Source organism: Euleptes europaea, chromosome 16 (assembly GCF_029931775.1).
Source record: "Euleptes europaea isolate rEulEur1 chromosome 16, rEulEur1.hap1, whole genome shotgun sequence".
NCBI classification, from domain to species: domain Eukaryota; kingdom Metazoa; phylum Chordata; class Lepidosauria; order Squamata; family Sphaerodactylidae; genus Euleptes; species Euleptes europaea.
Window position 1 is genome coordinate 11,421,496 of NC_079327.1, and position 15,329 is coordinate 11,436,824.

Genomic DNA, 15,329 nt, shown 5'->3' on the forward strand with positions numbered 1-15,329 from the left:
ACCAACAGACAGGAGAGAGCTGGGCGTAGGACACTGGCTGGCATTGTCACCTGCAGGCACAAACATCTCACTGACAAAACAGATACCTGAAAACCTTGTTGTCTGACACCAATGAGTATGGATAGATTGGTTCTTGTAGGTTATCAGGGCTGTGTGACCGTGGTCACACCACGGTCACACAGCCTGGATAACCTACAAGAACCAATGAACTCTGACCGTGAAAGCCTTCGACAATATTTAGTATGTATAGAATCTCATTGTTTCCTCTGGCAACAAGGAAAATAAGGGCTAAGGTAGATAGCTCTAGATTGCGGAATCCCATAAATAATATTGTTTTCGGTGGCTTATATTAATGTCAATTCTTTCAGATTGTATTTTCCTGTACACGTTTTTACAATGTGCTACTTTGCGGATGGTGTTTTGTGAAGGCCTATAGCCACATACAAATAAATGTACTGCTACTACTAACTACCCTTGCCTTACCTGGATGAGCTTGCCTCATGTGATAGGTCACTGGATACGGGTGGGATTCTCCACACAGCTCACAGATGGTATCTTTCTCCGGGCCCCCCACCGCAAGCTGAGCCATTTCCCCAAAGAGGTTTCCCCTCGGCCTGGCTTCCGCTTTCTCTTTTTTCTTCTTTTCCTTTTTGGACTTCTTGCCATCTTTGTCACTCTCTTTCTTCTTCAGCACTGCGCAGGAGCCGGGGCTCGGGAAAATCATGTTCTGAGAAGCGGCCTTGATCGTCGCCAAGGAAATGTCTTCCCAAAAGGCTACCAGGTGCTGCAGCGTTAAGGGAAGAAGGGACTTAGATTTCATGGCCTGGTGGCTAGAAGTTTCAAAGGAGGCACTTTCATTTTTCCCATCCTCGCACCGTTCGTGAAGAGGGGGCTCTTTAAGCATAGAGAGGACCTTGTTTTTATTTATGCTGCCCATTTTCGATATGTCAGGCCCATGAGGGGCTATGTTAAACATATTCAGAGCGGATGATATTTCTAGCGAATGTCTGTTTTTCAGCTTGGTCTCTTTTTCTTCTACGGGCTGTTGGCCCAGGTTGCTCCTAATTGGCGCGTGCTCCTTCGAGAGTTCAGGGTTGAATTTCAAAAAAGATGAGCAAGCCATGGCGTCATGCACGATCCCTTCATGCCACAGGAAAGAAGCGAAGACGGCCCGGGCGCATTCTGCCACAGAGGGCGACATAGCTTGTTTGGCAGGCTCTACGGATCTGGCGCCATCGCCTTTGAAAAGGCACACGGACTTCTCCTTTTTGGGTCTTGTGTGCCTGCTCGCACACTTGCGGCTCACTTTTGGAGACGCCCGCATATCTTGCTCGTCTTTCAGAGGCGCCTTCCCTATGCTGAAATGAACTTTACTGGAGCCATCGTCCACGCTTTTGAACTCAGAGTTATCTTCACAGGTACTGTCCGTAATGCTATTTGTCTTTAAGGTGCTCGAAGTGCAGACTTCAACCACTTCGCTGTGAAGGTTTTCTTGCACCACGTGAGGGGAAGGGGCCCTGTTGTCTGTTTCAGACACAGGTTTTCCATCTTTCGACATAATTTTCGGTTTTGGAGAAGTGGACCTTCCCCTTATTGGTTCCGTGAGGGGCACCTTCTTTTTGCGAAGGGTATCCGGGTCCAACGTATAAGAATCTGATTTTGATCGCTCTCGAGGAGGGTCGATTTTGGTTTTCACGGGGGCCGGGGGTTTCTGAGTCTTATCGTGAGGAGAGGATGACCGGCGAGAACCAGCGCCAGACGTACAGGATTTGCCTGCTGAAAGAGTCTTGGGTGAAGATGATCGGGTACCTGGCCCTGGAGATTCTGCCCTCAAACCAGATGTGGTCCTTCCATCCGTTTTTACAGTTTGCAGAGTGTTATGATTTGGGGACAATGACCTGCTGTGAGAGTCCGACCTCAGCTTTCCGGTATCGGATTTCAGCATCAGAGATTCACTAGCAGATAAGCCCTCCATATTCCTGGGCTTTTTCTGGTCTCCGACACTGTGGCTCACACGGCCGTCGGATTTAAGCGACCTGCTGTCCACTCGGTATTTTGTCGCCACGTCCGATTTCCCTGCCGGAGAAACTGGTCTAGCGGCTGTAGTAAAATTCATTCTGTCACCTGTTTGACACATTTTTATAAAGACGTTATTAAAAGGGAAAGTTTGTTTATCTCAGAAAGAATCACGGTGCTGAACGGCCACACAAATTCATCAGATTCCTCAACTTCAGAAAGACAATACAGTTAAAAAAAGGAAGGGATACAAAGAGCAATTTTCATATAGCAGAGCTCAGTCCTACAAGTTAGGATTACATCTGCTGATTGGTTATCAGCTTTGACTATTCTTACTGTCCCCAGGGAACTCTATCTTCATCTCCACTCCCACGCAGGTGCCCATTACTGCTTGGCCTGGTTCATGAGTGCATTTAGAACCCCAATCAAGCACGCTACACTGCCATGCGCCCCTTGATACTGGATGTGGGTGCACACAGCACGGTTTTGCTTGCACACAGTCCTACACGGGCAATAGCCATCTGTGGAGCAAGGTTCCCACACACAGATCATTCCTACAGGATCGAGGTGAACGACCGCTGAATACTGCTTAACAGTTATCTAAACGTCTCCCAGAGTAGTCCATACATGTTCTAAGGAAGCTTATTAACATGCACAGTGTGAAAAGCTTTTAAGCTAACCACACTTCCTGAAAGGCAAGAAACAAAGAAAAGAATAAATGGGAATTTGGGGAGGATGCTAACATGCACCACACTATATTGGCAATAAGATATATCTAGGTTACAATACTCCAAACCAATATTTTAAGCCTTGTTTATTTGATAATTTCTGATAATTTGTTAATTTCTGGCAAATTGTAGGTGGGTGTATTTTCCATCTTTGGCTCCTGCTAAACATTTATAGAAAATGACCAGTAATTAAAACGAAAATGTTATAACAACGTTTGGGCAAGAGTCACATTCACATGGACCTAGCAAACTATGGGTATAAGGATTGTGGATCTTTCCCTCGTCCCATTCCCCCCAGCAATCCTTTCCAACCCTGGGCAAGCCCACTCTTGGGGTCACAGGACACGTGAGGATTTACATTCGTAAATGCGGGGGTGGGGTAAACTGTGGAAGGGTAAGGGGTGATTTGACTTCCTTCCTTCTCCTCACAACAGCCACCTGATCCACATGCCTCTTTGAATCCACGCATTTCTTGCAACTCTGGGAACCAGCTGTCCTGCATCGGAAAGGACTGCAGGGGCGGGGAATCAGCAGTCCTCAGCACCTTCAGTCGACAGACCACTGGGTCCGACCTAAAATTTTATACCAAGCCATACAATCCTCCTTAGCTGTACTCTCCCCCTAGAAAAACTCCAAAATCACAGAGCTGATTGAAATATGAAATGTTAATCCGTTTTTTTTTTTTGCTTTGATATAAATTCAGGTCCTAAATCGTATTTGCAGTATATTCAAATATACACTTTCATGTCGACAAAGAGGATAATAATATATATAAAAAAACCCATCCCTGCACATTTATGGTAACTCATTAAATCAGGGCTATACGCAAAGTCAACAGAATGCTAAGCAAAAACTTTTTTAAAAAAGTGAATGGAATGAAATGGACTCTAGTCAAATTAACGTCTTTTCTGTTATGCACTTCTGAACAACCTTCTCCACATTGGCATGCGTACCCACCCTTTAGTTTGTGAGAGAGAGATGAAATAGCAGAGGCAGGCCCAGCTACATCATTACTTTTGTAAATGCGCTCACGAGAAGCAAGGCTGCGGGATGGAGTTTCTAAAGTGGAAAACAGTGGCACAGAAGCAGCATAGATTCAATGGAAAAAAAGAGCAAATTTAAAAAAACAAGCAAAGCAAGCAATTCAGATGAGACACATCTAACTCCACAACATTTTCACGTGTTTCCCCCGCCCCTTCCACTGCTAAGGATTTACAAAATTAAATAATCATTCTAGGTGCTTCCCCCACCCCACCCCCCCAAAAAAATCATTTTTCAACAAAGACCTAAGGAAAAACCTAACTGCAAGTTCTTAACGGTGACAAAGCAAATAGTTGAGCTCAAAAAATTAAAAATGGACCAGCAGTTAATGAATGGTTTGGTTGTGTTCTACTCATGGATTGTTCTTGATTTTATTGTTTCTAATAGACTAAAGTGTTGGAAAAATATGCTTGAGGACAATCTTATAGAACTTTTGATGGGATTCTTAGGATAAGCAAGAAAAATACACTTCAGCAAAAGTCTATTCCCACAATTCATGTTGCCAAAAAGAAAGTCAAAAGTAATATCACATGCCTATTTGGACAGATTTCCCTCCATTTAGGATTAAGGAATTCCACTTCCTCAAAGGAGGTCTGATTTATCTAGAACCTTGTCTTGTGCTCCAAATTTAAGACAGTCCCCCTCTTGTTATCAGTGGGTAAAACACATCTCTGGAATGTAGGGAAAAGACTGCTTCCAATAAGAAGCATTTTCTTTAACTTCTACTTTGATATGATCCCAATTAATTAAAAAAAAATTAACCCAAACCGCCAATCGTACACATGGGAACCTATATCAAAGTTATAAACAGAGGACAAGGATTGTTCTAGTAACTCCAAGCAGGATCTACAAGCAAACAGACTTGCATAGTAGACAGCACATCTGCCAATTGAGCCTCATATTCCTAGACAGCGACTACACCCAAGGAAATTTCAGTTTTAGCTAAACATTCCCAGCTCCCTGACTTCCACATATGAATTCGAATAGCAAACTTCTTCTAGCGGTCTCTCTGTCCCTCCCCCAAACTGGGATTGGTGTCATATTCCACAGGCTGAAAACACACTCTAGACCACTAAAGACACCCCAGCTCCACTTGCTAAGCCCCTCATCTCCCATTAATGGCTAGGCAAGCTAAACCATATTGATAAGCCTATTCACAATAACAAAGACACCCAAACTATAACATGAACAGGAAACAGATTAAAAGATGGTTGATATACCAGCATTTTAGTCCAGCCAATGAAACATGTCAGTTTAAGAACAGCACACTCAGCAGCCTTACTTCCACCCTCCGCTGTAGTAAAAAACCATATATGTGTGTGCGTGGATTTTATTTATATTTAAAAACCCTGAATTATCAGCCGAATTACTAGACAAGTCACTGTAAGCCTAGTAGCAAGACTAAATAAACTACACAGAATAACGTTTCTTGTTACATTTCAACTACAAACAGAGGTTTCAGAATGAATTAAAGGATCATTGCTAAAGCAAATGCTCATAAGAGTATCTTAAGTGTGCTTGTGTGGTGATGAATATCTAAGATTGGTGTGAATTATCTGTCACTTTGCACACGGCTGTCTGTATATTTGGAAACAACAAAACTATTTGGCTATGTGAGTGGGTGGGGGAAAGAATGAAAAGGACAAAGAAAACTGTTTATGAAATGGGAGCCAGATGATGTCGACAACATTTAAGTAAAAGGCAAATAAAACCTTTAAACATGCAGAGTTTCCACAGCCTCGATAGAGGGTCTTTGTGTCGCTGCTAAATGCAGTGGTGAGACACAACAATGAAAGTGTTGCATCACACAGACAAACTGAATAAGTCTGATAATCTGTCCTGACCATGATGCACAGACGCTCCTCTCTATCTAATGGAGGAAGGAAATTGCCCTGCTTGGGTTGACCCTGTGGATGCTGTAGTATCTTTCCTGAATGAATCATAAAATTATAGAGCTGGTAGGGACCACTAGGGTCATCTAGTCCAACCCCCTGCACAATGCAGGAAATTCACAACTACCTCCCCCCACACACCCCCAGTGACCCCTACTTCATGCCCAGAAGATGGCCAAGATGACCTCCCTCTCACGAACTGCCTAAGGTCATAGGATCAGTATTGCTAACAGATGACCATCTAACCTCTTCTTAAAAACCTCCAGGGAAGGAGAGCTCACCACCTCCCGAAGAAGCCTGTTCCACTGAGGAACCGCTCTGTTAGAAAATTCTTCCTAATGTCTAGATGGAAACTCTTTTGATTTAATTTCAACCCATTGGTTCTGGTCCAACCTTCTGGGGCAACAGAAAACAACTCGGCACCATCCTCTATGTGACAGCCCTTCAAATACTTGAACATGGTTATCATATCCCCTCTCAGTCTTCTCCTCTTCAGGCTAAACATACCCAGCTCCTTCAACCTTTCCTCACAGGACTTGGTCTCCAGACCCCTCACCATCTTTGTTGCCCTCCTTTGGACATGTTCCAACTTGCCTACATCTTTCTTAAATTGCGATGCCCAAAACTGAACACAGTACTCTGGGTGAGCAGAGTAAATAAGTGGAATGAAGCAGCAAAGGTGCTTGAAACCAAGTATTTGCCTGGTTCAAAAACATCCCTTCTTAAAGACCCTGAAGAATACAGACATTTTCACCAATGATGATTAACATGTCTCCTACTGGCTGAATAACGTTGGATAACAGAATAATTCTTCATGCTAAGAAAAAAAGTCGACTTTCACATTTCTTCTACGGCCAGACCTTTCTCCCCACCACCACCAATTAATTCCACTATGATATGTACCCTCTGTTCAGTCCACTTCCATATTAGGTTACTGATCAGACATGACCTGAGGGTCTACTCTACAATTCAACTTTCAGTCTAATGTACCAATGGGTAGTTCTGCTGTCAGACTAGAAGACTCAAGATTGTATATCAGGGGGTTGGATCACATCTACATTCTGTGCTGGCAAAGCACAAATTCCCCATCTTCCTCTACTGCCGCCATCTAAAATGCCCCCTGAAATGCTGGACCTGGAGGAGAAGGACCCCCAGGAGTAGCATGAGGGAATTGAAAGGGCAGCTGACGCAGGGACAGAATCAGTAAAAATCACTTCCTCCCTTAATGCTCACAGACCTTTTCCACGGAATCCAAGCCAAGGTATCAAAGGAAATTTTCCAAGACAAAGAAAAAGGAAGAGAAGAAGAGTTGGTTTTTATATGCCGACTTTCTCTACCACTTAAGGAAGAATCAAACTGGCTGACAATCATCTTCCCTTCCCCCTCCTAATGACAGACACCCTGTGAGGTAGGTGGGACTGAGAGAGCTCTAACGGAGCTGTAACTTGGCCAAGGTCACCCAGCTGGCTTTGTGTGTAGGAGCGGGGAAACAAATCCAGTTCACCAGATTAGCGTCTGCCACTCATGTGAAGGAGATGGAAAATGAACCCAGTTCTCCAGATCAGAGTCCACCGCACCAAACCACCGCTCTTAACCACTACACCACACTTCAAGTTGCTCTTCCTCTCTAGCTAGGCAGGAAAACTAACAGGCAAGGGCAGCTGGACCAGTACACAAACACACGTAGAGATATACTGAAATGATCTGATGGTACCTAAAGTAATTGTAATGCCAAAACTATATAGGCAACAATCACCTCCAATTACATGAGAAAAGATCTTAGTTTTTTATTTTGCTGCAAGTAAAATTGCTGATAACATGCGACTCCAAGAAATGTTAGGGAGAAAGATGGTTAGAGGAGGGAGGGGGGAAACGCAGCAATAATCAAAGTATTTGAAGTTAACACGGGGGTTTACAACAACACCCTAGAAGCAAAAGGCACGGGCAGAAGGGGCTTTTCAAACACATCTTAAGTTCTTTCAAGTGTTACAGCAACTACTGTGAAATGCTTAACCAAATTACAACCCACAGGAAAATCAAAAAACAAAGTATATATGAATTGTTATCTTCTACACTACAGAACACATTCAGAAAGGCTGGTGGAGCAATCCTTTGTAGTTGCGGGAAAAAACTGGAGTTTGCTTCAAAGTCATGAAAAGCCAACATAAAAGGAAAAAAGAGAAATCAAAAAGGTGCACCAATGGATGATTAGCAGCTGGTAAGCAACTAAGATTGTTACAGCACATGACAAAGCTTCAGAAATGGTCGGATGAGGCAGGAAAGGCTGACGGACTTACTCGGAAGCTGTGGCTGAGGTTGCTGGAAGGAAAGGGACTGTCCAAACACAAATGGGCTGTGGACTAAGGAAGAGGGAGGTTTTGCAGCTTGATCAAAGATGGAAGGAGCTGGGAGACTAGGCCGTGACTGAATGGAATTCAGTATGGCGCCCAGTTGGTCACCTGCAGTGGGCAAAACAGTCAACACTACAACCTGAAATTTTCCAAAAATAAATAAATAAAAATGTTCTGAATGAAATTTCAGCTGAAAGATAAAATGTTTGGCTGGTTTGCAATCTTGTAACTAAATATGACTCCGTTTACAAGAGAGTCTAGAACAGTGGTTCCCAAAGTGGGCGGTATCACCCCCTGGGGGGGTGGTGGGATTACCTAGGGGGGGCACTAAGAGGCAAGGGGGCAGCAGTGGGCGCGCTAGAGGTGGGCCCCTTCAACTGTGTTGTTCACTAATTTACAATAGATCAAGCTATGGCACCATGCTGGCAAATTTCGTGCAAACTATCAGAATTTTTTTCCAGACTTTGAAGAGCTGGTACCACTGGACCAAGTTCATCGGTTTTGTTGAATAAATTTCAACTAAAAAGTTTTCATTTGATTTTGAATAGCTGTGCAATTTAATTGTTACTGTTCTGAAATTTTATTGTTATTATCTTCTTTAGTGAGTTGTGCAAACCCTGATTTTGAATAATGCTTTTTATAGGATAAGGTAGGGGTGCTGGGGTTGAGTTTGTGGAACCAAGTGGGCGGTGGCCCGAAAAGTTTGGGAACCACTGGTCTAGAACAAGGGTGTCAAACTCATTTGTTACGAGGGCCCGGATATGACATAAATGTCACTTGGTCAGGCTGGGCCATGTGTACCATAAGATTTAATGCCAGGTACCAGAGACACAAACTTTACAGAACACACAGGCAAAGCCAACTGATATTTTTTTTACTTAAAATACAAACATGCTTAAAACAATAACACTCTTACAGTATTTTCATTTACTTATCAGTCTTTGATAATTGACACTTCAAGACTGGGGGGAGGGGTGGCTGTCTCAGCTGGCTTGTGAGCCGGATAAGAGCCCGCAAGGGGCCAGAGCCAGCAACTGGGCCTTATGTTTGACACCCATGGTCTAGAAAGCGATGCAGTTACCAAGAAATATTTGGTGGACGCATGGGTAATTCAACCAAATATTTTCACAAGGGAGAGGGAAGGAATGATTTTTACGCAAATTACTCATAACGCTTCCCCACCCCCCCAATTAGGTTCCATTATTTTTTCCTATTTGAAAATAATAAAAATTTAATATCAGCTAAAAATGAAACTCGCATATGACCCAACTGAGAAAAAGTAACTTGTCGCTGTTCAAGACACCGTGCTTTAAAAAGATTTTAAAATTGGGCACTATGTAATAGCAAAAAAATATTTTTTTCCAACTAGAACATGCAAACCACAGACCACTGCTATTCCGACAAATAAATTTTAAGACATGGCTCACATAGGCTCTTATGTATGGTAGTACTCTTATGTATGGTAGTTAAAGGAACACCACAGCTAAGTAGTAAGGTCAACCAGTGTCTTTTATTCAGCAATATTAGTTTTCAAAATACCCTTATGCCCTATTTCTCAGAAAACAGAACATGCACTCATTCAGAAGACTAAGTTCCCTTTTTATTTAGTTTGGCACTCTTTCATGGTCCTTAACTAAATGGGGCTCAATACGGTTCTTCCTCCTTACATCAGTACACAATTTTTATATGAACACTGCAGACGTAAAACAATAATTTTATACACTTGGAATGGAATTTATTTAAAGTTATTTTTCATTTCTCCTTCAGAGATGTCCAGAGGGCAGTCTTTCGTTTCTGGGGTTGCACCCTTTCCTGGTTGAGATGGTGTTAACTTTCAGTTTGCGCAGGGGAAGGGATATCCCTCCCTCAACCCCTAGTGCCTATCCTACCACTCTAAAGTGTGAATCCCTTCTCCAGTTTAGGAATCTTCCTGCAACTAAGGCAGGAGATAGTCTTTCTCTTCCAGTATGTACACAGCCGGCAGTTCTCCCTCACAGAGCCCAGAGAGCTCTGTTCTTTACTGAGGAGATTGGGGATAGAACACGATTGGGCAGATAGAAACCAAGTGGAAGAAAGCCTGTAGTAAATTCTCTTGCCTACCTAATGGAGATTTCCTGAGTTGTGAGGGCACCTGCATCTCAAGCCCCTGAGGGCACAAACTTTACTTTTAAATCCCAGTTCGGTGCTAGCCAACAATTCCCAGTTTGCTGGATCCTCCACATTCAGATGTCATAAGAATATAAGAAAGGCCGTGCTGGATCACAACAAGGCCCATCAAGTCCAGCAGTCTGTTCACACAGTGGCCAACCAGGTGCCTCTAGGAAGCCCAAAAACAAGACAACTGCAGCAGCATTGTCCTGCCTGTGTTCCACAGCACCTCATATAATTGGCACGCTCCTCTGATTCTCTAGAGAATAGGTATGCATCATGACTACTATCCATTTTGACTAGCCATAGATAGCCCTCTCCTCCATGAACATGCCCACTCCCCTCTTAAAGCCTTTCAAGTTGACAGCCATCACCACATCCTGGGGCAGGAAGCTCCACCATTTAATTATGCACTGTGTGAAGAAATACTTCTTTTTATCTCTTTTGAATCTCTCACCCTCCAGCTTCAGCAGATGACCCCGCGTTCTAGTATTATGAGAGAGGGAGAAAAGCTTACCAGGGTCTGATGAAACTATGGTTTATCATGATGTCTGAAAGCAGACCTCTGAAGGGATCCAGAGAAACCTAGTATCTGCTTGGGTGACAAAACTAATCTTGTGGTCAGAATTTAACCTTGAATTCACTAGGATGAAGCATTATGCTAGAAGTGGAAGACTGCTCTCTGGTCATTAATAGGAGTAACACTTGTTCCCATCCTTTAACATTAATGTGTTATTTTAATCTATCTTATAATGGCCTAGATCGGGGTGTTGAACTCATTTACTACAAGGGCCGAATATAACATAAATGTCACTTGGTCAGGCCAGGCCATGCTTCCCCAGTCCAGACTGAGAGTTAGGGGGTGGGTGGCTGCCTCAGCGGGTTCGCAGGCCAGATAAGAGCTCTCAAGGGGCCGGCTCCGGCTCCCGGGCCTTATGTTTGGCACCCCTGCCCTAGATCATATGCCACAGAGCATAATAATTTACACGGTTTGTCTCTTCATAATACCTAAGTCTTAATTGTTTGTGTGTTCCACTCCCAAGTGAAAACACCTCCCCACCCACCCCAAAAAAAACAATGACGCTTGCTTACTTAAATCACCTTACTGGCCTAGAAAAAGGGGTGTTATAAATTAGTTTTCAGATGCATTACCTCCCATAACACAGCTACATAAAAAACAGGTTAGAAACAGATGGTGACCTAATTTGTAAAATTAAAAACGTGAAAACAGCATACAAATAACACAGCCCAAAAGCTGAAACAAGCCACTCAAGTACTCTATAAGCAAAAGCCTGAAAAGATTCTTGAGAGCACATCTGCATAATTGGATTTTTTGCAGGGTACGTCCATGGACATACTATTTCAAGCAACCTGCCATCTCATCTTGGCTGATGCCCCTGAATGGGACTTATCTTCCAATGCTTTTCAGATGAAAAATAGGTTTAAAAATCCCAGCAATATTTTACTCCTTGTGGTATATGGACACCTATGGCCAAAGAAGTGTTGTCCATATGTACCTTTCAGATGTGTGCTGCTGCACTGACTTTTGAGTTTACTTGCAAGGAGGCACACTAATTTGCCATGTGAAACGGGTGGAATCAATTTGGTTCAGACCTCTCTGGTTGCTGTATCACTCTGTGCACAAGCGGTGGTAACACACAGGGGAGAGCGAGATGCAAAGAACGAAACAAAACAGGAAGAACAGCAACAAAGGGACTCTGCTGCAAATATACTGTAGGTCTGTTCAGCAAAAGATAAAAAAGGTCCCCAGGAATCATGGACTAATGAAGCTAAAGAATAGTGGAAATGAAGGTAACGCTTAGTCATGACATTGCCAATAAAATAAAAAAAACAAGCACGAAGTTTCTGAATATTATTTTACAGAGACAGTATTTGAATGTTGTAAAATTATGTTCAAGGAAACCCATGTTTCATGACTTTGCCACAAGGAGGTGACAGTGAACTTGAAGCAATACCAAGCTAAATCTAACGACCAGTGGCGGGTACTTTTATTACAAATCCAGGGCATGAAGCGAAGCCCATCTTTCCCACTGTAACCCTGAAACTTATAAGTGTGTCAGCTGGCTGAACTTTTCCCTTGTTTCAAAAAACCTCACAAAATTTCAAATGGATAGCCTCATTGTTATTTTCTGCTTTTCTCTCTACGTATCAATTTCCAGCTATTTATTACATTTCATTCTACCTTTTTAAAGTTTTCACACTCTTTTTACATATGTATTAATTTGAATTTTACCCGCTTCAGGAGGTATAAAAACAACACCTAAAAATCCATAGTCACTAATGTGATTACCAGTCCTTGGTGAAAACTGTACATACAGTTATATATTCAGGAAAGCTCCGCTGGTTTCATTGGGTAATTGTGCAGACTGTAGCCTCTGACTGATAAGATATTTGTAAAGTACGTTCAAGCATTATACTAGTAAAACAAACACTAGCAATGTAGTAGCCAGCTACGAATTCTAAATTCTTGCTCTGTCTTGAGGGAGGGGGGGTCGTAGCTCCAATGGTAGAACACATGCTTCATATCAACAATGTCCGAAGTTTAATCCTGGCCCTGTGGCGCAGAGTGTTAAATGGCAGTACTGCAGTCAAAAGCTCTGCTCACGACCTGAGTTCGATCCCGACAGAAGTCAGTTTCAGGTTGCCAGCTCAACGTCGACTCAGCTTTCCATCCTTCCGAGGTCGGTGAAATGAGTACCTAGCTTGCTGGGGGTAAAGGGAAGATAACTGGGGAAGGCAATGGCAAACCACCCTGCAAACAAAGTCTGCCTTGGAAACGTCGGGATGTGACATCACCCCATGGGTCAGGAATGACCCGGTGCTTGCACGGGGGACCTTGACCTTTTTATCTTCAGTTGAAATCGTTTGGGGAAACTGGTGCCAAGAAAGATCTCTGTCGGGGACCTGGGAGAGCAACAGCCAGCCTATACTGAGCTAGATACACCAAGAGACTGATTTGTTACAGGACAGTTTCAGAGATTCAACATACAATGAAAACTTTTACAACCTAAGTTCTCTTAAACACCTCTCATGCCAGCAGAACGAAACAACCAACAAAAACTAAAGCGCTGGTACAGCGCCCATCATTGTTATCACTGTACTTTTTGGGAGGGGGCTAGAGGAGGATCCTATATCAACACATATAGGATGCGGTTTTAGTTTCCGCACAGCAGGCTATGGACGGTGATGTCGATTCACAGAAGCAAGATGTAATTTAATCTATCCTGTGAGTTCTGAGAAATTTTTGTTCCAATCCCATAAATGCTTATAATATGGAGCAAATTTCACAGGAGCAAGCATTTTGTAAGGCACAGGCTAGACGTGCTTGGGATTTTAAGGCAGTTCGTCAAAAACTAGTGATGCTGACTGCAATTTGAATCTATTATTCTCAAGCATATCCTGTTGAATAACACTGAATTTATCATGCTTCCGATTATGATACTAAGGCAACTGTCTTTTTCTGTTACAATTCTGCAGCTCAAACCATACTTTACTCCTCCTTGATTTTCTGCCTAAAGCTTCTAACACAGCATAAGAAAAAAAATCCAAGATATCAAAATACATTATAATTTAACTGATCTTTTGAAGTACACACACACACACACACACACATATATATATATATATGCACATTCACACATATTCAACACACTCAATGAAGATACTGGTAAAAAAGGAAGTAACTGGCATAAGATATACCTTTGTTAATTCCAAGGCCATAATCAAATCCTTGTGCGTTACTACACCCCTTATTGAAAGTTTGCAGTGAGAAAGGGCTCGGTGGAGGAGTCTGCCCATTTTGATCTAGAAGAACTTGCTCTGTAAAAACAAAAACAAAAGTTGTTTTAGAACTTAATTATATCTCATATGGGAAACAAGCTCCAACATATGCACACAAGGCTGAAGGTTCCAATTCACAAGCCACATTCTCCGGAATAAGCTATTAAAATTAACAGAATTGCCCTTAATTATCACAATAAAAAGTTGTCCTGATATTCATTCTGATAAGAACAAGAAAAAGAAGAGGATTGGTTTTTATATGCCGACTTTCTCTACCACTTAAGGGAGACTCAAACCGGCTTACAATCACCTTCCCTTCCCCTCCCCACAACAGACACCCTGTGAGGTAGGTGGGGCTGAGAGAGCTCTAACAGAGCTGTAACTTGCCCAAGGTCACCCAGCTGGCTTTGTGTGTAGGAGCGGGGAAACAAATCCAGTTCACCAGATTAGCTTCCGCCGTTCATGTGGAGGAGTGGGGAATCAAACCCGGTTCTCCAGATTAGAGTCCACCACTCCAAACCACTGCTCTTAACCACTACACCACGCTGGCTAATAAGCTATTAGGAGTCATTCCATGCTGGTTATGTAGTACAGGAGCTCAGTAATTTCACATCTTTATACCTTTTTTGTGATATCTTTATCACAAAAAAGTATGAACAACTTAGAATGCCAAATGTTTTATTATGCTAGCATATTATGTTATACTAGTATAATAAGACACTTGGTATTTTAAATTGTTTACATTTTACACACGTGAAATTACTCAGCTCCTGTATTGTGATAACGGGAGGCCCATTCCTGAGGCGAGGGGCTGCGCTGATGGCTGGAGGCAGCGCAATAGCGGCGCCCCCAAAGGAGGATTCAGCCCCCCCGCCCGAAGTCAAGAAGCTGCCCTTACTTGCAAGCCCCGTGGAACCGCTCCATGAACATGTCCACTCCCCTCTTAAAGCCTTCCAAGTTGGCAGCCATCACCACATCCTGGGGCAGGGAGTTCCACAGTTTAACTATGCATATCTGTCTTCATTTTTCAGAGCATCTGACCTGACTATCTTCTTTGCATGAGCTGGGCAAAAGCCAGACCTGGCCCTGGCCACTTTCTAAAAACCCTTAATGGGCACCATAAAAGATGTAGGTGGGGACCCCGGACCTAGAACCAGGCTCGACTGCAGCTCAAAATTGGTCACGTTCTTCAACAATATTCTGAAACACCTCTATAAAGTAAAGAACTTTGAACTGTAATGTAAATAAGGTGATTTTCTTCGATTTATTGCTTTTACATACAGGCGTGAATTAGATTCCAACGTGATCCTCTGTCCAGGCACTTACCAGACCCAGTTCTGCTTAGGTCCAAG

General features: G+C 42.9%; 1 protein-coding gene across 1 annotated transcript in view; it reads right to left on the reverse strand.

Annotated features, from left to right (window-relative positions):
* The window catches only part of MYCBP2 (MYC binding protein 2), a 153,588-nt gene that overhangs the window by 29,267 nt on the left and 108,992 nt on the right, over nucleotides 1-15,329 (reverse strand). Inside the window, exons 55-56 of the mRNA XM_056862065.1 lie at nucleotides 13,897-14,016; nucleotides 484-2,124 (exon numbers count right to left, since the gene is read on the reverse strand). Coding sequence (XP_056718043.1) covers nucleotides 484-2,124; nucleotides 13,897-14,016 — 1,761 coding nt within the window. The remainder of the gene's footprint in view (nucleotides 1-483; nucleotides 2,125-13,896; nucleotides 14,017-15,329) is intronic.